General features: G+C 42.1%; 1 protein-coding gene across 1 annotated transcript in view; it reads left to right on the top strand.

Annotated features, from left to right (window-relative positions):
* Window positions 1-24,816, top strand: part of epha7 (eph receptor A7) — a 122,123-nt gene that overhangs the window by 76,678 nt on the left and 20,629 nt on the right. Inside the window, exons 6-9 of the mRNA XM_083934059.1 lie at window positions 10,357-10,481; window positions 14,019-14,187; window positions 17,938-18,046; window positions 21,558-21,613. Of these exons, the coding sequence (XP_083790185.1) occupies window positions 10,357-10,481; window positions 14,019-14,187; window positions 17,938-18,046; window positions 21,558-21,613 (459 nt within the window). The remainder of the gene's footprint in view (window positions 1-10,356; window positions 10,482-14,018; window positions 14,188-17,937; window positions 18,047-21,557; window positions 21,614-24,816) is intronic.

The raw sequence follows: 24,816 nt of genomic DNA, 5'->3' as shown, positions 1-24,816 counted from the left end.
TCAGATTGGATAATATGTTGTGTTTCCTTAGACATTAGTCCATTGCAGCAGGGCTACCTGCTTGAAAGTGTGTCTTCAATGGCATGAGTGGCCGGACAGGCTCATGGGAGCTTTGTTTATTTAGGCTGTTTTTGTATTTTCAATTATTATTTGTATTTCTCATGTCACAGAAACCAGTCAGAATGTGTTCTGGATTATCACACTGTTGGCGATGTGTTCTGGTGCTCTGCACAAGCTCTGTCCCCACCATTTCCTGGCAAAAGGCAACAGTAGTATCGGCGGCATGGTGGTCTGCCAGTGGTCAATGACATTATATTTGAAATTTTGATGAAATGTACCCTATTCAAGAATATGTATGATAACTACAGACATTCCTGTTCTTACGTCAAAACGTCTGCTGTTGCTATTCAGAAGCCGGCAAGCCTGAGGAGCGGCTGTAAAACTGTGAATGAACACTTTAATTCGCTTACTCATTTTAATCCATTCTGCTATGGCTCAAATATCGTTTGTCTGAACACAATGCCCACATTACCGTGTCACAGACCTAAATTAAAATCAGCAAAATGTCTCTTTAAAAGATCAAGAAGGTACCAAGTACTATCCACAGCTTTTGCTAATGGAAAACCAAAAAAAATGTATGTACTGGATACAAAAGACTCATAAAACATCCTCAGCATCGTCCGGCAGATGTTAGAAGGAACTCAGGAATAAGAGTTGACTTTGGCCCTTTTTGTAGACAGCCTCTGCGTTTCTAGTCCGGTTCAACTTATTATAGAAGTACACCCCCAGGTACTCCTCTACAGTGTCCACCGGGACCCCCTGGATGGAGACAGGGTACACAGGTATTTTCATCCTCCGCGTATCCACTACAAGCTTTGTTTTAGGCCCTGGCCACACGAGAATGTGTTTTCCTATAAACCCACATTTTTAAAACCGGTTGGGCTGACCATCCACACGCAGCCGGCGTTTTCGGAGCCTGAAAACGGTCTTTTTTGTAACCAGGTCCCAGAGTGGAAATATTTGAGAACGCCCCCCGTGGTGTTGTTGTCTGGACAGCGAAAACGCATACTTTGTTAACGATGCTCTCATCTCCACACCTCGGACATCTAACCCCCGCGGCGTCACATAACAACAACAGCTCTGCTGCGTGGAGAGAGACACGGACCCTCAGACTGAACTGTACTCTGAGCCACATGCATGTGAATGTATTAGGCCGACCATATATTTCTCCCTTTTCCCTGATGCTCTGAATAAGACGCTAAATTGGTCGCTAGAAGCTTTTTATAAACAAAGTTGCCAAGAAGGTCACAAAAAGTAGTGCCCGACTGTGAGTGCTTTGGGACGGGGAAGGGCTCACAGCAGCACCCGCTGTTTGTTGAGATCAGTTACTACAGAGTGATTCGTGCATCAGAGTCCAAAACACCACAAAAGTCTCAACTAACACCAGAAACAGTCGACAGATTTCCCTCTAGGATGGATGAGGATTTGGGAAGTCTCCAGATTTGGCGGCAAACTCTCCGGTGTTTGTATTGTGATTCTACACAACAACAGAGCTCCGTGTCTTCTTCTCAGTTGTTGGTGTTTTTCTGTGGCAGTTACAGTGCTACACCCAGGTTCGGCATGTGAGTCGAGTCTGTGTGGACGGAAAACTTTTCAAGAACGGAGGGGGAAAAAAAGGTCGCCCACAACAGTCCTGTATTCACTTTCATCCCCCTTTCCGATACAGCAAACTATTGCTGAGTCATCAGAAAACTTCTGAAGGCGGCAGGACTCATTGCAATAGTTGAAGTCTGAGGTGAAGAGCGTGAAGAGAAAGGGAGAGAGGACAGTCCCCTGTGGGGCCCCAGTGTTGCTGACCACCCTGTCAGACACACAGTTTTGTAGTGGTCTGCCCATCAGGTAATCCACAATCCAGGACATGATGGGGGCCTCCACCTGCAGCGCAGCCATGGAGGTGTCAAAGAACATGACTCTCACAGTGCTCGCAGGCTTGTCCAGAAGACTGTAGACTCTGCTCAGCAGGTAGGTGATGCAGTCCTCAACTCCCAGGCTGGTAAGCGAGCTGTAGTGGATCAGTGAAGGGCCTGACCATAGGCCTTAGCTGCTCCAGGACAAGTCTTTCCATGGACTTCATGATGTGGGACGTCAGGACCATCAGTCTGTAGTCCTTTGGGCCACTGGGACGTCTTCCACAGCACAGGGACCCTCTGGAGGTGCAGGCTCAGGCTCAAGACTTGACTCAGTACTCCTGTGAGGGGAAGTTAAGGGGTCTGTAAGGAGAAGGAGTAGGGGGAGGTAAAGGCAGTCGTTTAAGGGCAGCCAGCAGCAGAGTCCTGTGGGGGATTGGCTGCAGTATCAAACCTATTGAAATATAGGTTCAGTTCATCGGCCTGGCCCACACAGTCCTCCAACCCTGTGCTACCAGTCTTCTGGAACCCGTTGATGGTTCTCATGCCACTCCACACATGCCTCATGTTCTTTTGCTGGAGTTTGTTCTCCTGATTTTAAGTCTGAGTACCCCTTGCACTCTCCTCACCTCATCACGTCTCTGAATGCTTTCTTTTAATTCAGGATGGCCTTGATGTCCTTGGTGATCCAGGATTTGTTGTTGGCGTGGCAGGTTAAAGTCTGAGCTGGGACATTGCAGTCCAAACAAAAATTGATCTAGTCCGTGATGCACTCAGTGAGCCCATCGATGTCCTCCCCATGCGGCTCACAAAGTGCAGGCCAGTTAGTCACTTTAAAACAGCCCTGCAGTGTCTCATAAGCCTCCTCAGACCACCTCCTCACAGTCCTTGTCGTCTAAGGCTTCCTCTTCAACAGAGGCACATAGCTGGGTTTAAGGTGTACCAGGTTATGATCTGACCTGCCCAGAGGGGAGAGAGAAGAGGAGATGTATGCATCCTTAATGTTAGCATACATCAGGTCCAGAGTCCTCTCCTCTCTGGTAGGACAGCTCAAGTACTGTTAGACAGTCGGCAGAACTCTATCCAAAGTGACGTGCTTAAAGTCTCCCGACATGATGATGAGGGCACTGGGGTGTTGAGTCTGGAGTCTGGAGTTGGTGGTGTGTTTGATGCTGCAGGCAGATGTGGAGGGAGGGATGTACAGAAAAACGGTGATGACATGTGGGATCTCTCTAGGCAGACGGTATGGATGGAGCTCAACAGCCAGCAGTTCAACATCTGGGCTACAGAGCTGTTCTTTAATGGTGATATGACCAAAAAAAGCTTCTCATGTGAAGGCCCCTTTACACATTTTCATTTCATGACAAAAGTATGAAAGTCCTTGAAAAGTCCTTGAAAGTCTTTGACAGTCTTTGAAACTCTACTGTTGGATGCAAGTCAAAGCTTTTTGACAACATGAAAAGCACTGCTCACTGAGCCCTCTCTTTCTCCATGTTTGCATCCACGCAGAGGTGACATGTTACCGGGTGGCAGCAGCTGGTGAAACGCAATCCCTTGCAGTCTCAACTCATGCAAGCAATTTTTTCAGCTTGTGCTCGTACATGTGCAAACACGCTTTACAAAAGCCCACCTCTCTCAAACGGGCTGTGGACGGCCAGCTGGCCGCAGCTAGGCGCAGAGCGGTTGCACTCACACTGGTCAAACAAACTAGGCTTTATCCGTAAAACCTGTTTTGGCCTGTTACGGAAGGACAGTGTGAGTGCGCCCTAAGGCTACATCCACAGATATCTGGGGCAGCCCGTGACGCAGTGGTTAGAGCAGTCGCCCCATCTAAAGAGGCTAAAGCTCCTTGAGGCAGTGGCCCTTTGCTGCATGTCTCCCCCTCTCTCTCTCACCCCATTTCCTGTCTGTCCTATCTAATAAAAGGCATGAAAAATCTGCCAAAAAAATTATATGTATTAAAAAAAATGCAATCTTTGTGCCTTGCATCCACATTACTCTGGTGTTTCTAAGCCCCTAAAACGGAGATGTGTGTACACGCTGCAAAGTCCCTTTTAGTTTGAAAACTCCAGGGTTGTGTTTCAGTCTGGACGGGCAGAAACAGAGACGTTTGGACCCATGTCATTCAGTCTGATCAGTTAGGTAGGCTGACGTGTCATGACTTCCTTCAGTGATGGGTAATACTCCTGGTACTGCTCTGATATGTTGGCATATTTGCTTTGCAACGACTCCCAATCTGTGTTCCACACCGTGTGTTAATATGGGAGAGATTATTTTTGATATGGAGTTAAAACCCTTGGACAGAGATTGTTTTTCGTTTGAGAATGAAAATGTAGTGTAGATGCAGCCTAGCAAAATGCTGTTAGTTGCATTCTGGGTAATGGAGGATCCAATGGTTTAGAAGCAACTGCCAATGGATTTTATGGAAGTGTAATATTAAATAGCTTGAGTGCACCTTTAACGTCACATCTCATAATCTCCTCAAGGGGAATTTTTTGTATCCATAACAACCATCATCTTTAGAGGATTATTTGGAGACTACTCCTCACACGTCCATTTTCCCCAAGATACCAACAATTTAGAGCAGGCTCTCTCTGCTCTGTTATGGGAGTCACAACTTCAAGTATAAGTAATCTTGATAACGTCATACCTTGTTAGTGTCAGCCCAGTCAAGCCAAAGTGTTGCGACTCATCAGACTTTTGTTTCACAGTCAGATGTAAAAAGGGGAGGAGAGAGACGCTTATGTAATGAACTAGCTCCATTCTGCTATTCACCTATGAGTCCAAATCTGACGGCTGAGTGAAAGAAGAGGATATTGAAACACACTGTCTAATGTATTCATAAGATATTCAAATGCAGAGCACGGTGGCTACTGGCTTCTGGTTCAATTAGCTTTACAGAAGAAGATGTTCGGGGTCACTAACACATTTTCTAATATTGCAAAATGAATGCACAAATGCCTTGCCAAACAGTCTCTTTAAGACGAGCATAACAATTATACCATTTTCCGCCGTGCTGAACCCTGCAGATACTGACTGCTTCTGACCTCCACGATATCAAGTCAGTCATTAATGGCTGTCACACGGTGATATGTGGGGTAGACAGAGAGATCTACAGGAGCAAGTTTTTCTTAGAATTAGCACTCAAATCTAGTTTTCATTCAAAGCCCCGAGAAATTAAGAAAGACTGCTTTTACATTCTGAAAATCACCTTCCTGGAATGATCACCTTTTAGCCCGTGGAAAAGTGCATCTGCTAATACTGCTCACTGATCTCATGATCCCTGTGGAAACACAGGGCCGCGGCTCCGTGTCACCCGTGGCGGGGTGTGGGAGTGAGGGATGGGGGCAGGGCGGGGCGGGGCGGGGCGGGGCTGAGCTGAGTCATTGCTACTATAGCCGCGGGTCAAAGGGGGATAAATGGTGCAGATCTGGTGGCTGAGCCTGCCTCACACTCTGGAGGGAGAAGAAGCTGTGTGGGAAAGTAGCTCATCATGCTGCACGTCGGCTCTGGGGCTCAAGCAATATCCCTGCTGCCACTTAAAAACCATGCATCTCTGACAATTATGTGGTTTTTAGAAATTGAGATTTACTCCCTGCACATGTATGACATTTTAAACATTTATCTGAGAAAGTCAGAAGCCAAAGTAGGAGACGGAAAAGATAAAAACAAAGTACAACTTGGCAACAGGAACCAGTTTTAAGTTGCGGCAATGGCAGTAAGGCTACGTTCACACTACAGTCATAAGTGACCTGAATCTGATTTTTCGCTCATATTTGACCTATATCTGATTATCTTTATATAATCTATATCTTTTGACAGCGTGAACAGCACAAGTTGCATTGAATCTGTTCTGTTGTGGTGTGATGTCGTCAATGATCACCTGTGCATGCGGGTCACTTCAGGAGCGTGAGCTGTGAACAGACAAACAAAAAATCGTATTTGAGCTATAAATCGGAATTGCGCATTAAGACCTGCTTTTGAACACAGCCTTAGTGACCAGATGAAAGCACAGAGTTGTGTTTGGATTGTATCATCAGCAGCGTTGGGGTAAATAATGTGTTTGATTTTGTACTCACTAATGTTTGTTTCTTTCTAAGTGATTGATTTCCAAAAGAGAAGTATAAGTAAAAATTCCAAAGGATGTCACACAAAAGTCCTGAAGGAAACTTGTCTCACTTCATGTTGTATAATCTTTAGTCTTAAGCATCTGACTCACCATTCAGTCCGCCATTTGATTCCTGTTTTAATAATATGCAGGGGTTCAAGTAGCTGGAGTGTTCAGGAACTGCATTCCTTCATTAATAGGTAGACTAAATGAATCTGATTAGCAGTTTCATTTATTCCAAAATAGAAACACTCTACCAGATCAGGTCATAATTAATAAAGACAGACCACTGGGCCCATATGCCATATACCATGTTTAGTTTCAAACAGATGCATTTGTTCAAGAGTGTTCAAGTCTTAGAGTTCCCGACAGTGTAAATATATATCCTGAAGTCTTTCTCTGTGCTCATGCAGGGTAGAAAAACCCATCTGCAGGGCATAAAAGCAAATGTCAGAGTAAAGCAAACACAGACACAGACAAAAAGCATCATTTAGTGCCCATAAACCTGAACCAGATATAGGATGGGGAGAAGAGAGGTCCATAATTCAAGGAAGCTGCCTAGATGGTTAAATTGGATGAAGTTGAGCTGCACTAACTGCTTGTTGTGACTCTGGAGAGAAAACTCAATCGTCCCTTTGGCAGTCCGACTGCACTGAGAAAGGATACATTGTTCCTGTGTTTTGGGTAGATTATGAGGGAACATGTCAGAACAGCGGGTTTTCGACAAGGTCTTGGGTGTCCGCTGTCATGCACATTACTGTCAGGAATGCCAATGAGGCCTAATGAGGTTTTAATCCAGCTGGAGTCATTAGTGGCAGGTCATTTTAAGACATTCTAGGGTCAGGCTGCAGTAATGCTACAGAGGTCTGCTCACTCTGGGTCACAAAGCATGGCACAGACACTTCAGCAGCTTCTGCCACTCCAGGTTAAGAGCTTTTTGTCTCTTGTTGGTTGTTGTTCAGTACCAAATATGATAGGCTATTACTTTCACTTGAAAGATGATTGAGACTACAGTTTGCAGAAGTAAACTGCCAAATTAGCCTGGAGTCTGTAGACTTATTGGCAATTGCATATTAGTCTGGAACCTCTCAGTTCATTCTCAGATTTTAATTTTTCCATTTCAAAGGAAACATGACCTACAACTGATCAAAGCAACAAAAGCACTGAGTGACACATGCAAGTTGAGGTTGTGCTTGATCCGTTTTGAAGCAGGGAAAACTGGTGACAGACTTTCTCAAATTTCAAATAAAAAGTACACTAAAATGTGAAAGACAATACAGTGAGATTCATATTTGATCCGTGCTGCCTTTGACAGTTTGAGTATTGTGCCTGGTAAGCTGTGCTCATAGAATATCAGTTACATGAAGTAACTTTGACGCTTATCTGTCAGTCATCGTTTTAAACCCGCCCCGCATGAGATAGACTGTTGTGATTGGTCCATCAGATCTCAAGATGTACCTGCCAGAGCAAATGAAACGTGAGCTCTGCAGATTCATCTGGTTCCCGGTCTACTGCCAAATGGTACATCAGTAGAGAAATTTAAGCTTGTTCTGTTTCATCATTTGTAAATTGCTCAAAATTAGATGATCAACTCAATTCATATGATCACACTGTCCTCTCCTTTGGTGTAAATTCATCATTCACAATATTTCCTTTCACAAGAAAGCACTTCTCTGATCAGTGAGAGACCCAGAAAATGCAGCTTCTGACAAGTGGCTTTTACTTTGGAGTTCACGTCGTCCCCAGGACGCCTTTTCAAACTTGCTAAGACGTGTTAATTAATATGTTTTGCCCAAAGAGCAGCATGAGTCATCACGATTTAACAGTATGTGTACAGGAAGGATTTATGGGCTGTTTAGAGTGCAGATAAGCATTTCTTGAAAGCATCATCTCCTTGGGGTGATGTTTACTAACCCAAAAAGCTTTCCTTCATTTTTTTTTTCTCGCTGGGGTCTTTAAGAAAAGTGCTGTGAAATCGATGGTGATTATAATGGAGATGGTGATGATGTAAAGGCGATGGAAGTTGTACCAGGAGCAGAAGGCACAGCTGCAGAACAAGAAGCAGTAGTGACACACTGCAAAAGATCTCCAACTTCTGAAGTTAGAAAGTATGCCAGTGCAATAAGAATATATTTTAAACCCCTTTCTAATAAAATTTGACTTGTTTCAAGAACATTCTAGGAAGGAGGTTGTATTTGATGAAACAAAATAAGACAAGCTCTGCACTAAAGCCTTCATTTTAACATTGGAAACAGGTTGAAGTGCTCTAATTGCTCTGGCAGATATTATTATTATATACGACTTTAAAGCTGCACTGACTGAGGTTTTTGTATTAACGATAGATGGATCAATATATTCTGGTCACTGAGGCGTGAGAAACTGAGAGTTTTGGGTGTCAGTTTTTACCATTTTAGTTCAGTTTCACGGCTAGTTCATTTTAACTGTGGACACAAGAGCCTTTGTTTTCTCCTTAAATTACATTTAATATAATGTTCTGTGCATCTGTCTTCTTTGTTTTGTTTTGTTTTGTTTTGTTTTGTATTTGACTGTTATTATAAATTTAATATTAGTAGTAGTTAAAGTAACTAGGGCACAGATGATTTGATATTTTTAAGAACAATACTTTACCTGCTTTAGAGACATTTTTAAACTGGAATGAATATATACCTTGTCTATGTGGATTTTGCATCCATATGACTCTACAAAGGCAGTCAGAAGGCTGGTTTACTCAACAAATAAATTTACAAAACATGATGTTCAATGTCAGGTGCTAAGCATTTAAATATAGAATAAATCAAATCGATAGCTAAATAGTACTGTATGTTCAGTAACAGTTAACTCCTTGACTTACCTCCCAATTTTCTAGAAGGGTGAGGGTGGAGGTCAGGGGGTGTTCAAGGGGAGACAGTAGGTCAGCAGTAGATGTCACATAGAAGCGTCATGAATCTGTTATGAAAATTACATAATTAATTAAATAACTAATTAATTAATATAAATTGTGAAAGTAGCTTGAGAGATTGAGAAAGGACTTAGGACATTAAGTTTTTGAAGGTCGTTCCCATTTTCACTTACAGTATTTCTCATAAGTTTTTTCAGCAATGTTTGAGAGTCTTAGCTTTCCAGTCAGACACAATGTATGCAGTTCAACACTTTATGGACCCCAGTATGCTGTAATATTCAAATACACCAATTTAGAGTAAGAAAAAACAACACATTTGTACTGCATGAGAAAAACAACGTTTTTTTTGTTGTTTTTTTCACCCAAACTGTCATACATTGAGCATGAGCATTGAGTCTGTAATGGGGAAGCTAGCAAGTACCCGTAGAAGCAATTTTCTTTCAGATATCTTGAGGTCAGAGGTCAAGGTACCCTGACTTTGGAGCGTTATTTAGCTTAATTACCTGACAAAGGTCCAATGTTCCCCACTTCTCCCAAAAAAGGTCCTATGTTCCCCGGTCTGTTATTTTGTTGACAATCAGTGCCGAATTCCCCGGCAAATAGGCCTATGTAGACCCTAACCCTACCCCCTAACCCTGACCCTCACCCTAACCTTAACCCGTAAAGAATCCGTAAAAGGCAGAGGCTTATACGACCGGGGAACATGCTGTAGGACCCAGGGAACATAGGACCGGGGAACATAGTGATCACCCCCTTGCAATTATGAGCAGCAGCTAGCCATACAGTTAAATAAGTCCTGGAACAGTAGCAGTAATTGGTGCTACAACAGTGATAGCAGTAGTAACATAGATAACATAGCATTAGTGGCAGCTGTTTTGCAGTAGCAGTTCTAAATGATTGAGGGCATGGTACCAAAGTAGGTTTAAGTGCCATCTACACAAGGTTGTTACCATCATTTACCTTTGGGTATTGACAACAAGAAAATAGAACTGTGTGAGCACTGTTCAGCAAATCTAAATATGGCAGCAGTTAATCCAGGCAGCCAGACACTAAAAGTGAGTCATGCAAAGAGCTAGAGATAATTGATCAGAAGGTTACAGGTAAGAGCATTTCTCAACAGTGCAGTCATCAGGGAGAGTAGGGTGCCTGCTTGTTCCGCTAGAAATGTTGGAATGAATTCAACTGAATTGTCATTCATTATCTAGATGTTGCCGTTTTCTGCTGTATAGCGTAACGCTATCTTCTGCTGTTTGCACTGCAATAGAAATTTCGAACCATGAAGTGTAAACATTTAGAGGCGTTGCCATGAATGATATTAGTCAGCCGCTCAGGGCCGCTGAGCGCTGCTGGAGGAGTCATGCGGCTGATTTGTGGCTTGCTGTATACGTGTGCGTGCAGAAAAGCTTTGCCCTCCGCTTATTGATACATTCTTGTCTAAACAGCTCCGTCCCAGGTCAGCGAGGTCATCAAGGAGAAAGTGCAGCAGCGCAGCATCCAGCTGTCATGGCAGGAGCCCCAGCAACCCAACGGAGTCATCACAGAATATGAAATCAAATACTATGAAAAGGTGAGTTTGGCGGTAGATTTGCTGTTGTCCTTGTCTTTTTCTGAAACCCTTTCTTCCACCTTTCACTCCACAGTCTCATTTGCAGACTCTTCATTTTGTATTCTATCTGCATGCTGCTGTGAGTGGAATTCACAAGATTCTGCAAGTAGCTTCTTTGTCTCAAAATTGCAATAATGAATGATAATCATAAGATTTTAATCAGGCCGTAGTCCTTCACAGTCGCCCCCACACACATGTTAGCACACACAATCCGCAGCTGCTGCACTGCCAGAATTAGTAAACTGTTACTGTTATCTCCTCTCCCCTTCCACATAGATTATACTGCTGCTTCCTTGTGTTTCAAGTCTGAACACATCAGCTTTTTACAGCAAGGTTTAATGGAGCGAGTTTAACCCAGCAAATCAAAGGCAGGGTAGCAGAGCTATGGCGCTGCAGCCCCTTGCAAACGCTGAAGAATCAGTCTCCTATGTCACGTACTGTGGCTGTGCTCTGCCCAGCTGTAAAAGTGGAAAATTGGGACAACAACTACACCCCTAACAGACCCTGGCATTTCATTTGAGCTTTCGTCAAGGAAAACATTTACAGATCAACAACAAAGTACACAGTGTGTGCAGCCTGTGCATTCGAATAGATTCATTGATGAAGAACATATTTTCATGTGTTTAAGCTGTCTGTGCGGCAGGCTGCATAATAGTAAAATAATAACCTCAGTTACTGATGTAATAAAAATAATATATAATAATAATGAATGTTATTGATATTCATTTTGTAAGTACTACCGGGGTAAAGATCAGTATAAAGCAGGGGTCAGCAACCCTGGAGTTCAGATGTATAAAGAGAAGTGTTGGAGGCTGAGCTCCGTTCATCCCTCATAGCCTTTTTCGACTGACAGGTAATGGGCTCTGTTCCTGTCCGCCTGGAGCATTTCAATCAAAAATAACTGGGTTCAGAACCTTGGAAAGTTGGTTCCGAACTGGAACCTGTAGCTGTTTTTTTCAGTGGGAACTGGTTCAAGCGTGACAACATCAGCGGGTGTGCCAATCAAAAGATAAAGCAATACACAGCCCTTTTCTCCGGGACCAATAATAAAGGACATGAAAATGTGAAAGAAGATGTGTTGAGAGAGCGATCAGAGCAGAGGAGAGATAAAGTTTATCAGATATGTGTGAAGATTTTTCAGTTTGAAAACAAGTAAAGACCCGTGAAGGAGTCCTGTGTGTTGTTTCTGCTGCTGAGTGAAGTGATAGAGGTCAGCTCGCAGAGACTCTGACCAGGAGACAAAATAAAAGTGTCTCCTTCGTGATTCCTGACCAGGAACAGCTAACACTGAGCTACTGTAAGATATTTTATTTAGTTCCATTCTAATGGAATGCTCTGAATGAATTTGAGTTCCCTCTGGTAAACAGTTAACTACGAAGTGTGTGTCTAGAGCTTTTATTTTGAAAGGCAAGAACAGAAGAAGTGAAGCTATCTGCGCTGCTTTTGTCAAGGTTAAAGAAGAGAAATAGTTTTCCCTCTGCACACACCAGACCTCTGTTGTTGTCTGATAATCCTCTGAAGTAAACAGCAAAATGTGATGAGAGAGGAAATCACCAACATTCAAAATAACAACTTTCACATGAAACTAAATGATACGTAACACTTCACATTATGGCACATTCGGGTCATTTATGCACCCCGGTAACACACAACACATCAGGCTCACTGTACTCAATACTGCCATTGTGCATTGTACACGCCTGCATCATTGATTACAGTGTTTCCCACAAAACTGATGAAAATTTGGGCTTGTTCGCTAGGCAGCACCAAGGTTCAAAGAATTCTGAATGGCACCGATTCAAGAACCCGTCCCGTCAGTCGAAAAACACATACCAGTGGTGCAGGTTTAGTGCTCTGCTAACTTAAATACTTAAATGGGAATAAAATGATTTAATTGTACAGCTCTTCAGGACTTTCCAATTGTTATCATGTTATCAGCAGAGTCTCAGCTGTTTGAGTTTGTCTGATGATTTCGGTGTCGGTCCTTACTGACAGAAGTTCTTGTATCTCATCATCTCTTCAGTTGGACTTGTTGGTTACCCTCTTTGTATAAATCCCCTTCTTCTTCACCTTCAGGGGTCTGTTTTGCTCCAAAGTTAGCCAATGCATGTTATAAACGAGTAATATAATCAAGACGCCCCATAAGCGGCTGTATTCACTCATGAGTTCATTCACATGAGTTCACTCTGAGATTACCCTGTCTCTGTTCTTGGGAGCTGGCAGGGTAAACTCTGATGTCCGTTTAACTAAACAGGATATTTGCATTCACACTTACACCCCTGCAGGTTAATGTCTAGATAATTTCAGGTTTGCAGTGCATATGTAAAAGGGGCTCAAAGTGTCCACTGCTGTCTCAGTGGGTTAATTTGTTTGTGTTATTATGTGTCTTTGGTGTTTTAAAGGGTTAGGAACTAACACAATTAAAAAACAAATTCACCAATGGAGTCAGCGGCAGACCAGCAACTCCTCTGTGTCTGCAAGGTTAAATTACTCTTTTTGTCAATGGAGTTTGGTGGCTTGCACAAGAGCATGATATTCATTCATCAGCTTCAGTCTGACAGCAAAAAGCAGTGGACATATTATAAGTATAGCTTACACTGTGACTGATATTGATTTATTAGGTTGGCCTTTTCTAAGGTGTTAAAAAAACGTTTAGCTGCTGCCTCCGTCCACATAGTACATTGCTTGGCCTCTGTTTCAGGACTGTCTGCTTCTCCAGTAGTTAAAACACTGACTGTTGATAAATACCTCATACAACCAGACTTACAAAAACCTAAACTATCCCTATACAAATCAGTATTTGCTAAATTGTTGGCACCATGGTTAACCACTGGAACTAATGGTGCGTTCCATTTACCTCGGAAGTCGCAGCCGGGAATGACATCACACCAAAGTTATCAGTGTTTCAGTTACAAAGTCAGAAAAAACACCGGCTGAAACTACCAGGCTACAGTTAGCCGTTGTTAGCACGGCCTGCTTTGTAGTTCGCATATACACATGAAAAATGTAAATTACACTATGACAGCATTTCCATATATATATCTCACAATACTATGTATACGGCCGACTTATTGTGACAACAAATAGTAAAAAGTGTTAATAAAAGGATTATTACAGGAGCTTCTTCACTGTTTAAAATCGGGGCAGCCATCTTTAACTGTCAACTTGGGGGTTGTGTGGATCGTCCGACTTTCCGTGTCGGAAATCCAACTTCGGGGGTCGTTCCAGTTAAAAGTTCCGACTCGTATCTTGGAAATCCTGACTTCCGAGTACAACTGGAACACACCATAACTAGCTTACTGCAACTTCGGAAGAGCAGGTAATCCCCTGAAGTGGCCTATATTTGCAGTACTATGAAGGAATGACGTTAAGATGACAACACTTCCATTGGACTCAGTTATAAACCACACTTTCACAAAGCAGTTGGATGTTTTTTTAGTTTGCCCAAAATGGTAGTGATTACCTTTTTAAGTAAAACATGATTTATTCCTTTTATAGGATCAGAAGGACCGGGTCTACTCCACAGTGAGGTCCACGTCCACATCAGCCACAGTGAACAACCTGAAGCCCAGCACAGCCTACGTGTTCCAGATCAGGGCCTTCACAGAGGCCGGGTTCGGTACCTACGGCCCCAGACTCGAGATAACAACCAAAGAAGAGGCTACAGGTAGGATTAACAGTATAAACACACATAAATGTACTTATGCAGTAGGGATGCAAACGAATATGAAGATATTATTCAGAAATTAAGAAATTTATTGTATTGTTGTTTTTTATTAGTACTTTCATATATATATATATTTTCTATTTGTTTGCCTATTTAACTGCCCTATTTCATTCTTACTTAAATATTTGAACATCTGTGTATACACCTTGAGGGTGTTTACAGTGAAAATGTGTTGAAAGCGGTTTGACATTAGATGACAAATGAGTCATTGTTGTGAAGCTTTACCTGTTCACTGTCCATTCCCACTTTTTGTCTGAAGATCTTTTGAAAAAAAAGCCCCCAGAGAATATTAGTATGTCTCCCCATGCACTGGTGCCGAGCACCTAATAGAGGGAGGGTTGAACCGCGGCAGTATATCAGTACATCATTTTAAAACACAACCCGTTGATGTTTCCAGCTACTGTTGTAATAGCCCAGGGAAATGACTTGCCTTCATAAATTGCTTTGACTTAATGCTGACAACACGTTGTGGGAGAAATCACTAAGCACAAGGGCAGGATTCTGTCGTGTCACCACGCTAAACTCATTCCAATCTAATCCGTTACATTAACTGTGCCCTGAGTGTCACAGTGTGTTACTGTGATATCTGATGAGAGATGCTGTTGTGAAGTAAGAGGGGAGGTGTTGATGGCCCATTCATCCTTGGTATAGCTTTTCCATAAGGATCCCTTTATAAAACATGTTGGTAATAACTTGGTATGTGCAACATAAGAATTGAGATCACGATGATTCATTGATCTTAAGAACAAAAATAAATTAACAGAGCACTGCTTTTGCCTCTATGATGCTACATTTTTGCAAAATAAGACTTAGAGATGGACCTATCTAGTTTTTTCTGATCCAATCAGATACCGATACCTGGGATAAGCACATCGCTGATACCTGATACCTGATACCGATTTGATCCTACTGTTGAATGAATATACCTGTCCATGTGAGTGAAGGCATCAGGCTTGACATAAACATTTAGCCTCGTTAAAAAAGGTAACAAATTAACACAGGTATAAATGTATTTAATATTATTTAGAAACAAATAAAAAAGTTTACATTAGCAGCAAAAATAAATAAATAACACTTCCATATAAAGTGCACTGCAAACAAATATTAATCAAAAAGAAATGACTGATCAGAATGCTGGATCCGCCTCATTCATCCGATATCCAATCCAACTAATTAGTCAATATTGGAGCATCTTTAAGAATAATGTTCTTCTTCACTTGAATTTAGTGCATTTCCTGGAAGCAAAATATAAATAAAATTCTGAGTTTTCCGTTTCACAAAGGGAGGTAACTCAAACCAGAGAAAGAGGGGCAACTCTAGCCTGTTTCACAAAGAGAGGTAACTTAAACTCTCGGTCAGTTACCATGGTAACATGCTCTCTGAAACTAACCTGGTCGGGACCAGGTTTTTCTCAGAAAAGCTTGAGTTTCTCTCGGTCTCCGCCCTCTTTCAGCCACACACGGCATTGGACTTCCTCATTCATTCAGTCAGCAGGCGAGTTTTGGCGTAGTATATTTCTGTCGTTGTTTTTTTCAGAAAATCATTGCAAAAATCAGACATTATAAGTTATATTAGGTGGCGACTATTTCCACTACCATGGCATGTCCTTTTGATAATGATCCCATGGATGAAGGTGCAGCATTACTGCGCAGAGAATTAAATATTCGTCGGGGGTTATTATCAGACCGCTTACGGTAATGTTTACTTTACAATGTATAACATGCTCAAAATGAGGCGTCACCATGAGATTGTGCCGATGTTTTACCTGTTTGAACAATGTTTTTATGTTTCATCTTAAGCTGCTGTCAAGTGCGCTTCTCCCCCGTGGGAATGCACCTAAATGAAATAAATGAATAGACTACCACTCAAGCAGTTGCCCCTGTGATATTATTGTGATTGCAAAGGACTACATTTAAACTTGCGCATTGACCCGAGCAGCAATGTTCTCCCACGCCGTCTCCCTCTCTTTTGCTGCTGCAGCGGTGTTACACTTACGGTGAAAAACCTGCTCAAACTCCCGTATGAGCGCATTAATATTTACAGTTGCAGTTGTAGCGTAGCCCTCCGCTTCCCTGTTGCCATGGTGACTCGTCAAATCAGGGCTCCATTGATGCTGTCTTTTTTTACTTGTGGTGAACGCGCTTAACTCCAGGTCAAACTACTCTGAGTTGATCAACCTTACGCAAATCAGCTGTTCTGAAACCTAAAACTCAGAGTTTCCTATCTCAGATCAACTCAGAGTTCAGGGTTAGACTCAGAGTTTTTTGAACCTGCTTTGTGAAACAGACCCCTGCTCTCTGTTTTATATTATTCTTCTACTGTGGACTGCAGAAGAGTAATATATTCAGGAAAGTTTTTCACAAGCGGCCACTGCAGGGTGCAATTGGATCGCCCCCTGGTGGCTGGCTGCTAGTTTAGGAAGTGCTTGATTTGATATGCAGCAGTTTTCTATGAGCATGCATTATAAATTTCAATGTCGATCATGTTTATTTAATTGCAGGTAGAGTGTTTAGATAACGATACAAATATTGGAAATGTCTCCGATACAGCCTAAAATGCTATACCAGGTATCGAGAATGCCTTTCCCCCGGAAATCTATTATGGTGCTCTAAAGCAGTAGCCTACACAGCAAGTTGTGCTGACTAATTGATAAATAATGTATTTCCGATAGTTGATCACATGATGATAGCTCATTTACACATGCAGTGCTAGCAGGGAATGTTAGGTTAGTCTGTGCTAGCAAAATATCAGCAATATGGCGATATTTTAGAGTCGAACCATCGGTACTGGGTATCGGCAGATAAGCAAGTTCAGATATCAGAATCGTATTGGGAAGGAAAAACTGGTATTGGATCATCTCTAATTGTGGGAAGTCAATATTGTGATTAATATACGATGAACTATAAGCCCAAACATCCAAGCTGCCCACCCAAACACGCCCCCACCCACCTTACATCCAATATTTCTGCATAAAAGGACACATTCATTACTCATCCCACATGCAGAGCGTGTCCTGTAACGAGGTTAGAAGTGTGAAGTCCAGTCAAAGTGTCCTTGACCAGCACAGTGGCCTCCCTAAGGAGGGAAACCTGCAAGAGTGTAATATGACAGTTGAGGGCTCTTAATTCCTCCCAAAAATAGATAATTGGTGAGATCTCAAAGCTTGACTGAGGAACAGCTGAGGTGTCAGCCCTCTCCTCCTCAGACAGGCTCCCCAAAATTCGTTCTCTTTCCAAGTATTTATACAGCACAGATCCACTTGACTTAAAATGCATGAATATATACCACTCTCGTTGACTTTATATGATGCTACGGGGAGCTATTCTTCGAAGCAATCGGCAGTTTGTCAACGCAAACAGTCTGAGCACTATGGTAGCTCTGCATGGGAAACAATCCAACCTGAATGTGTCTTTGTTTGAGATGAAGGGCATTGCCATTGCCGTCTGGGACTATTGAGCCCACTTTCTGAAACAGTAGAGCCGTGTGTAAGGACAGCTCAAAAATAGAAGTGTCCCTCCTCCACTCTCTCAGAGGGAAGGAGAGGAGGGGGGTTATCAATCTCCACGCCTCTCATTGGGCTCAATTATGTCCCACAGATATTAGTCTTTGATGTTCTGAAGTTCAAACTGAGCATTTCTGTCTTTCTGCATGTCTGTCCATGTGTGTTTATGTGTGTGTCCGTCCCATCAGCTGCGATTGTCTCCAGCGAGCAGAACCCCGTCATCATCATAGCTGTGGTGGCCGTGGCTGGGACCATCATCCTGGTGTTCATGGTGTTCGGCTTCATCATCGGGAGAAGGTACGCTCTCGCGGGCCCCATTGACTCTCCGCTCCTGTGAGTCTGCGCTTGTCAATTAGCCTTTCTGTCACTCACAGGCCTCTGCGCCCGTGGAGTCGTCACACGCACACACACGTGCACCCATCATCTCGTGGCATGCTGTGCTAATGGGCTTTGATGCATCATTTTCCCCCTCCCCCCAGCCCACCAACAACATTTTTAAGCTATTTTTGCAGAGCCATTATAGACAAGTACTCCAGAGCGCTCTGGCTTTGGCTCTGCATTTCTTTACAGTGTGTGAGATCCTGAGGGCAGGATGAAGTATGGCACACTTTGTTTTTTTCACCATCAGACAGCACTCAGCTCACTGTCATTATCATCATTCCCTCACACTCTTCATCTGTGTTTTCATCTGCATGTACGGTATTTCATCACAACTGGTTTTTAATGGCGGGTTCATCAGAATCAGCCTCCCCCTCCTCTTCTCTGAGTCATAAGTTAGTCAAGCTGATGTCCTACACATCCCACTGGTGTCAGGGAGACTTTCACTTTCCATTGATAGTAAGTATCCCAGATGTCAGTTAAAGTGTAATTCCGGCGCAAAATCATCACATAGTGTTTTTCGGCACTTATATACATCAAATAAGCCATCGAGACAGTTTTTTTTTCTAACAACTGCTAACGGAGATATCCAAGAAAGTTGCTGACAGCCGAATGCGACTGATTAGCTCAGGGCAGTATGGTGAAGGCATTAAAACCACACTTTTTTAACCACCAACACTGCTCAAAATAACTATGAGAGGAGCTGGTACAGGGGCCAGTAGGTAAGTCTTTCAAAACACTCTTTTAATAAACTCTGGGTTCACTAACTATTTTGTTGGTGCTTTGTTTTATGTGTAAGGACTCTATGCATGCTTCTGCAGAGGTATGGGGTTATTTTGAGCAAGATTAGTGGTTACATTTTTTAATGCTTTCACCGTACTGCCCCTAGCTAATCAGTGTTAGCCACGTCCGGCTGTTAGCGACTGTTAGCGTCTGTTAGCGACCGTTAGCGAGTCTCCTCCATTAATAGTTGCTAGACAAAAAAAAACTGTCTTGATGGCTTATTTGATGTACTGTATGTGAGTGCTGAAAAAGACCATGGGATGATTTTGATCCATAAACACGAGAAGAAAAAAAAAAATTTCTTCATTATAAACAGAAACTGCTAGCAGCTAATGCAGACCATGCCAAACACAATGCCCATCAATTTTCTCTTAATTTAGATATATTTTGCCAATGGTACCATGGTAACATTATACTTCCTGTTTGCATCAAATCCCAAATGACCCAAGTAGTGCAAACAGAAACTCAGGACACACTCACAAGTTAAACTCTGTGCCTGGATGCAGGTTTGCACGGCTTTTCACCCAGATCACCAAAAAAACAACCATTGTATTATATGATAATATAATATATATATATAAGTCAATTGTGAAAGCAGCTTCTCATGACCCATAGTGTGCTTGACTACAGTGGCTGTAATAATTATCACATGAGCAGACAAGGAAGTAAGGTGACGCAGAATACGACAGGCAGCGTCCGTATTGGGACGAAGATTGGTATGGAGGATAGGTACGTTCCCCTCGCCACAGACTATCAGCCAGTCTACACTGCAAAACTCTACACGAAAAACATATTGCCCACCAGCCAAAAGAGTCAGACTGGCATCATGTTGGTATTATGCGGTCGAATGAATATCAATCATATTTACAATAAGGCCAGCTTGCTGTTCCCAAATCCCTCCATCAGCCAGCGCCAGGAAGCAATAGACGCAGATTCATGCTGCACAGTAGAGACGCGTACAGCTTAGGTTTTGAGCTAATGTTAGCAAGCAAGCTAATGTAAGCCAGCTAGCTATAACTTCACCAAGCTGCACAGCCTTGGGTCTGGATGAATTAGCTGATTTTATCCACTCAAGACAGATCTATGTCAGCTATAGCTAGTAATTTGTCTGCATTAGCAAGAGAGCTAACATCAGCTAACATTAGCAGCTAAAACCACGCTATATTCCACAGCCAGTGTTTGCTCTAGGATTATTATCAGCACCGGAGGAAAAGGGTTTTGTTGTACCACTACAACACATAGTCCACACATGCTGTGGCTCTCCACTCTGCCGGTTCGTTTGTTGACGTTAGTGGACTTCATTTAGCTATCTGTTGGCTTTAGACAAGCTGAGGAGCTGAAGAGAAGCAAGGGACTTAGAAGCGCGCAATACATCACATCGTTTGGAGTTTCCTGGAAAATTCAGAGTCCAGAGTCTTTTAAATAGAAGTCAGTCCATAGGCTGTTCTAGGCAAACAATGAAGGCCTCAATATTTAGTTTACGTATAAACACATTAGCCTACATACAGGACCTTTAAAACTGTAATAACATCTAAAATATACTACCGAGCACATGCCTATTGATAGCAATTCTGAGTAGCCTGAGAGAGATCATCTTAAAGTCCCAGTCCCAACATTTGTTTGATCATAATCACTGAAGCTGACACTCTGCTCCGATAGAACAACATAAATCATCCGGTTTTTGGAAAAAATATTGCGCCTCTACGTGCGCGGAGAGCCTGTTTTTTGTTTTTATAAAATCCACAGTGTCTGTATCATCCTGTCCAATCAGCACAGTTCATAGGTTTGTCCACACGCCACAGATCGCCCCCTCCACACTTGCGCATGTTACAATATCACAGGCACACGCCTCAAGCTAGGCATAATTAATAGGCTAAATGACGTTAGCAGCTGTTATCTATGAGTAAGTTAGCCAGCCTACCTCCATGTAGCGTGTACTCCATGCTGTTTATTCATGAGAGAAGACAGGGGCGCCTTCACAGGAATATGGTGCACGTGCACTGACGAGCATACGATTGGAGGAGGCAGAGGAGCTTGGTGGTAGAAGGGGAGGGGCGTGAGAGTTTGAAACATTCGAAATTTGACTGAGTCAACTCGATCTGCCAGACTTGCCAACAGCAGCTTCAATTCAAGGTCCACTACTTACTAGCTTTTTTCTTAGCCCAACATAGTTCAAAATAGCTATGGCTGTAGTGGCAATGCCTGTAAATAATGGCAGTCTTCTTATAGTTGTTATATAAAGAATGAACAGAGTAGACATGCTAAACACACACACGTTGTTTCAACAACAGTTAGTGCATGTCCATCACCTGTGGCTTATTTCACCTTCCCAAGTCATCCTTTTTTCAGTTTGTGCTCAATTTGTGAGCAAAAATATGTTAATATTACAAATAAATATTACAAAACATGTAGAACAATCCATTATAGTGCATGTATTAATGAAATGGTGTGTGATTCCATACTCAAGCTACTTTTCCAGGCTATAGGCTGTTCACAGCTCCTACTGCTCAGCAGGAGTTTCTCAGTTTCTCAGGAGATTTGTCATGCACGGCATTAGTTGCCGCATTAAAAGTCTTGTAATTTAGGCTGTTTATTTCCTCTGCACAATCAGTTGATTCTGCCACTCTCTTCCTATCCCCCCGCGCAGGCACTGCGGGTATAGCAAAGCTGATCAGGAGGGAGACGAGGAGCTCTACTTCCAGTGTGAGTGTCTGCATTCATCAGCCCAAAACGCACACTAAAGCTATACATTTATGTGTAGAGAAACACACACACGCACACACACACACACACACACACACACACACACACACACACACACACACACACACACACACACACACACACACACACACACACACACACACACACACACACACACACACACATAGGCAGAGACATCTCAATCACTGCATACTGAACAGGAAGGGTGCCTTAAAACCCATTAGCACCCACAGACATGTGTTTGATCCCAGTTCATTTGATTTGAGTCAAAGCCGGGGACAATCAGGCTAACATCTGCTGCTGATTTGGCTAGTGTGTGGAGATGAGGAGAAGTTAGGATACTACAAACATATGAATGTGACAGCTGTCAGGGAGGGAATAGAGGTTGACCCGTGAAGAAGGAGTTTTCTTGTAAAGCCAGATAGTGAGGGTCAGAGTCTGGTGTACACAGTTTGTCATAGGGGCTGCTTCTAGGCGCCTTCTATCAGTAAGAGGTTTTTTTTTAAACAGCAATACACCACCCCTAATGATGCCCCTGGAGATACAGCTGCAGACAGCTTCCCCAAGTGGAGCCATAATGATCCGCGCTGTAGGCAAGCTGCTGATATGGAAACAAAGGGTCAGGGATGTCACAAAGAAGTGTACAGTTAAAACAGAGGAAGTGCCGGTGAGCCGGGGTTGGCTACTGCTAAGTGTCTGACACATGCAGCTCACAGGTCCCACCTACTAAAGGAAACAAGCAAACAGGGCTAGTGTAAGGCTTAATGGAGCAATCCGTCGTGCAATATCAAATGACGAGAGGCTGCCAGAGCGACATAAGCTAGATAGCGCAATTTCCAAATGTAGACCCAATTTGTCTGCCATGTCGCAGCGAGGGAAGTCGGGATAAGACATCTCCTATCAGATCCGCTGACGGACAAAGCAATTATGGGAGCAAGTGGATGAAAATCTCAGCTTCTGGCGTCCCGTCTCTCTGGAGCACAATGCATTTGTTGTATTTAGGAGGTTGGATTGGCCAGCTCAAGCAGCTCGCAGTTGTTTGGGCCCACAGTTTCTACAGTCTGTTACAGCTGTAGTAGCTCATTACATTTTAAAGTTGATAGGTTATATTGTTATCAGAGGAATTTAAAATGCATAGTGTTATCGCCCCATGAGTGGTGAGTTCACTTTATAGTGCATAATACTTTAATGCTGTTAATCTAAACATGTTAACCCTCTAACCCATCACTGAATGCACTGTAACCTGCTTATTTTTTTACACACTGCTCTTACACACTCTTTTCATATCAATGTTACTGGAAAAATGATCAGAGCAGCATCCTTTACTACTTTATTCATGTCAAAATCAGAATCAGAATCAGGTTTATTGCCAGGCAATTTTCATCGCAAGGAATTTGACTTGATTTGACAGTGCCTACATAAATATGAACATGAACACAAGCAATGTTATGTCACATTTTCAATTTTATTAAATTACAACACAAATAATCACACTTTTAAAGAATCAAAATGTATACTCTGAAAAAAAACTAATTTTCTGCCCTGAATGGTGTCTGCCAATAATCAGAACTAAAGGAAATGCTATTAGAATAAAAAACTAAATACCAATCTGTAATTAATTCATAATGTTGAAATGTATTAATACCATTGACGTATTTCACTTTTAGAGCCATCTATCTGATTGTATTTGATGAATACAATTCTTTTTATTTTCAACCAGGTGGTGCAGAGGTGATTTTAAGTATATAATGTATATTTTTTAGGTGAATTCAGATGGAAAATGCACAAACTTACTTACTTAACTATTCAAGTTGCTCACATTCATGATTAAAATGATCAATTAACCTACAAATAATGTATGCGGTCCTGGAAAAAGTAAATATTATTTTAGCCTCTCACTCAGATCACCTACTTAAATCTAGGTGTGTATTTAGTTTGAAACTCCACTTGTTGGTAGGATAAGCTGCACGGTGTGACACTTCAAGACAGCTTTACCAGACGCTCTCTTTTTATTTGGGATCCCATGTCTACGAAGTGGAACAGAGTTGCATTGATCATATTAAGCATCAAGTCTATAATTCTGTAGAGCAACAAGTGGGTCAAATGTGTCAATACTAACATATGACCGAGCAAGTGCTGTCCTGTTTTTTCATGAAAAATTCCTTGACGTGTCCTGGAAAAGGATCTCTTAAAAAGAGTGGGGAACCTGAATTCATGTGAATTCATACAAAAATATCAAGGATGTTCAAATTCCCTTCTGGTAATAGCACTGAGTTTCTGTGGAATTTAAACCACATAAATCCAAATAGATGGTTTCCAAAGTGAAACACTCTAAAATGTGCAAGTGGAATTAAGGTTTCAACATTAAGTATTTAGAGTTAATTAAACAATGACGTTTATAGCTGCTTGTAAAATTCTAATGATAACAGCCTTTTTTTGCTTCCAAAAAAATGTCTACTTGCTGTTGAAAACTTGCTGTGTTTACCCTACCATTATATTAGGGGGAACCCCCCGCCCAACTTGAAGTCAAGTAAATTTTATTTTAATTCTATTTTTCTAAATAGCGTCAGATCCCAACAGGGGTCATTTAAGGATCCTTTCCTATAGAACAGCTCTGTCCTTTTAGTAAAAATACTAAACAGCCTTATGTTATTGATCTCATTTACACAACAGCAGGTAAATTCTGTCTCAACATGGTCCTTTATTATTTAGTTTGAGATTATTCACTTGTACAAAAAACAACTAAAACAGAATTAAACAAACTGAAAATCTTCCTCTATTTTGTTGTGCTGAAACCGAAAAGTGATTTTTTAATTTTTTTATTTAACATTTGACTTTTTCTGTTGGAGAACATTATTTGGACCTTTTGGACAATTATTTAAAAGAGTGTAGTCCATTGTGCAATACATAAAGTTTGCATTGTGGCTCTGATTATTGCTTGTACAATTGTGATGAAGTGTGTTCTTAGTTTGAAACTCCACTTGTTGGTAGGATAAGCTGCACGGTGTGACACTTCAAAACAGGTTTTCTAGACGCTCTCTTTTTATTTGGGCCAACATGTCAGTCAGTCTACAAAGTGGAACAGAGTTGCATTGATCATATTCAGCACCTAGTCTATAATTCTGTAGAGCAACAAGCGGGTCACATGTGTCAATACTAACATATGACCGAGCAAGTGCTGT

Source organism: Echiichthys vipera (assembly GCF_963691815.1).
Source record: "Echiichthys vipera genome assembly, chromosome: 19".
Taxonomy (NCBI): domain Eukaryota; kingdom Metazoa; phylum Chordata; class Actinopteri; order Perciformes; family Trachinidae; genus Echiichthys; species Echiichthys vipera.
The sequence above is the reverse complement of the archived record's forward strand: the minus strand, read 5'-3'. Positions and strand labels throughout refer to the sequence as shown.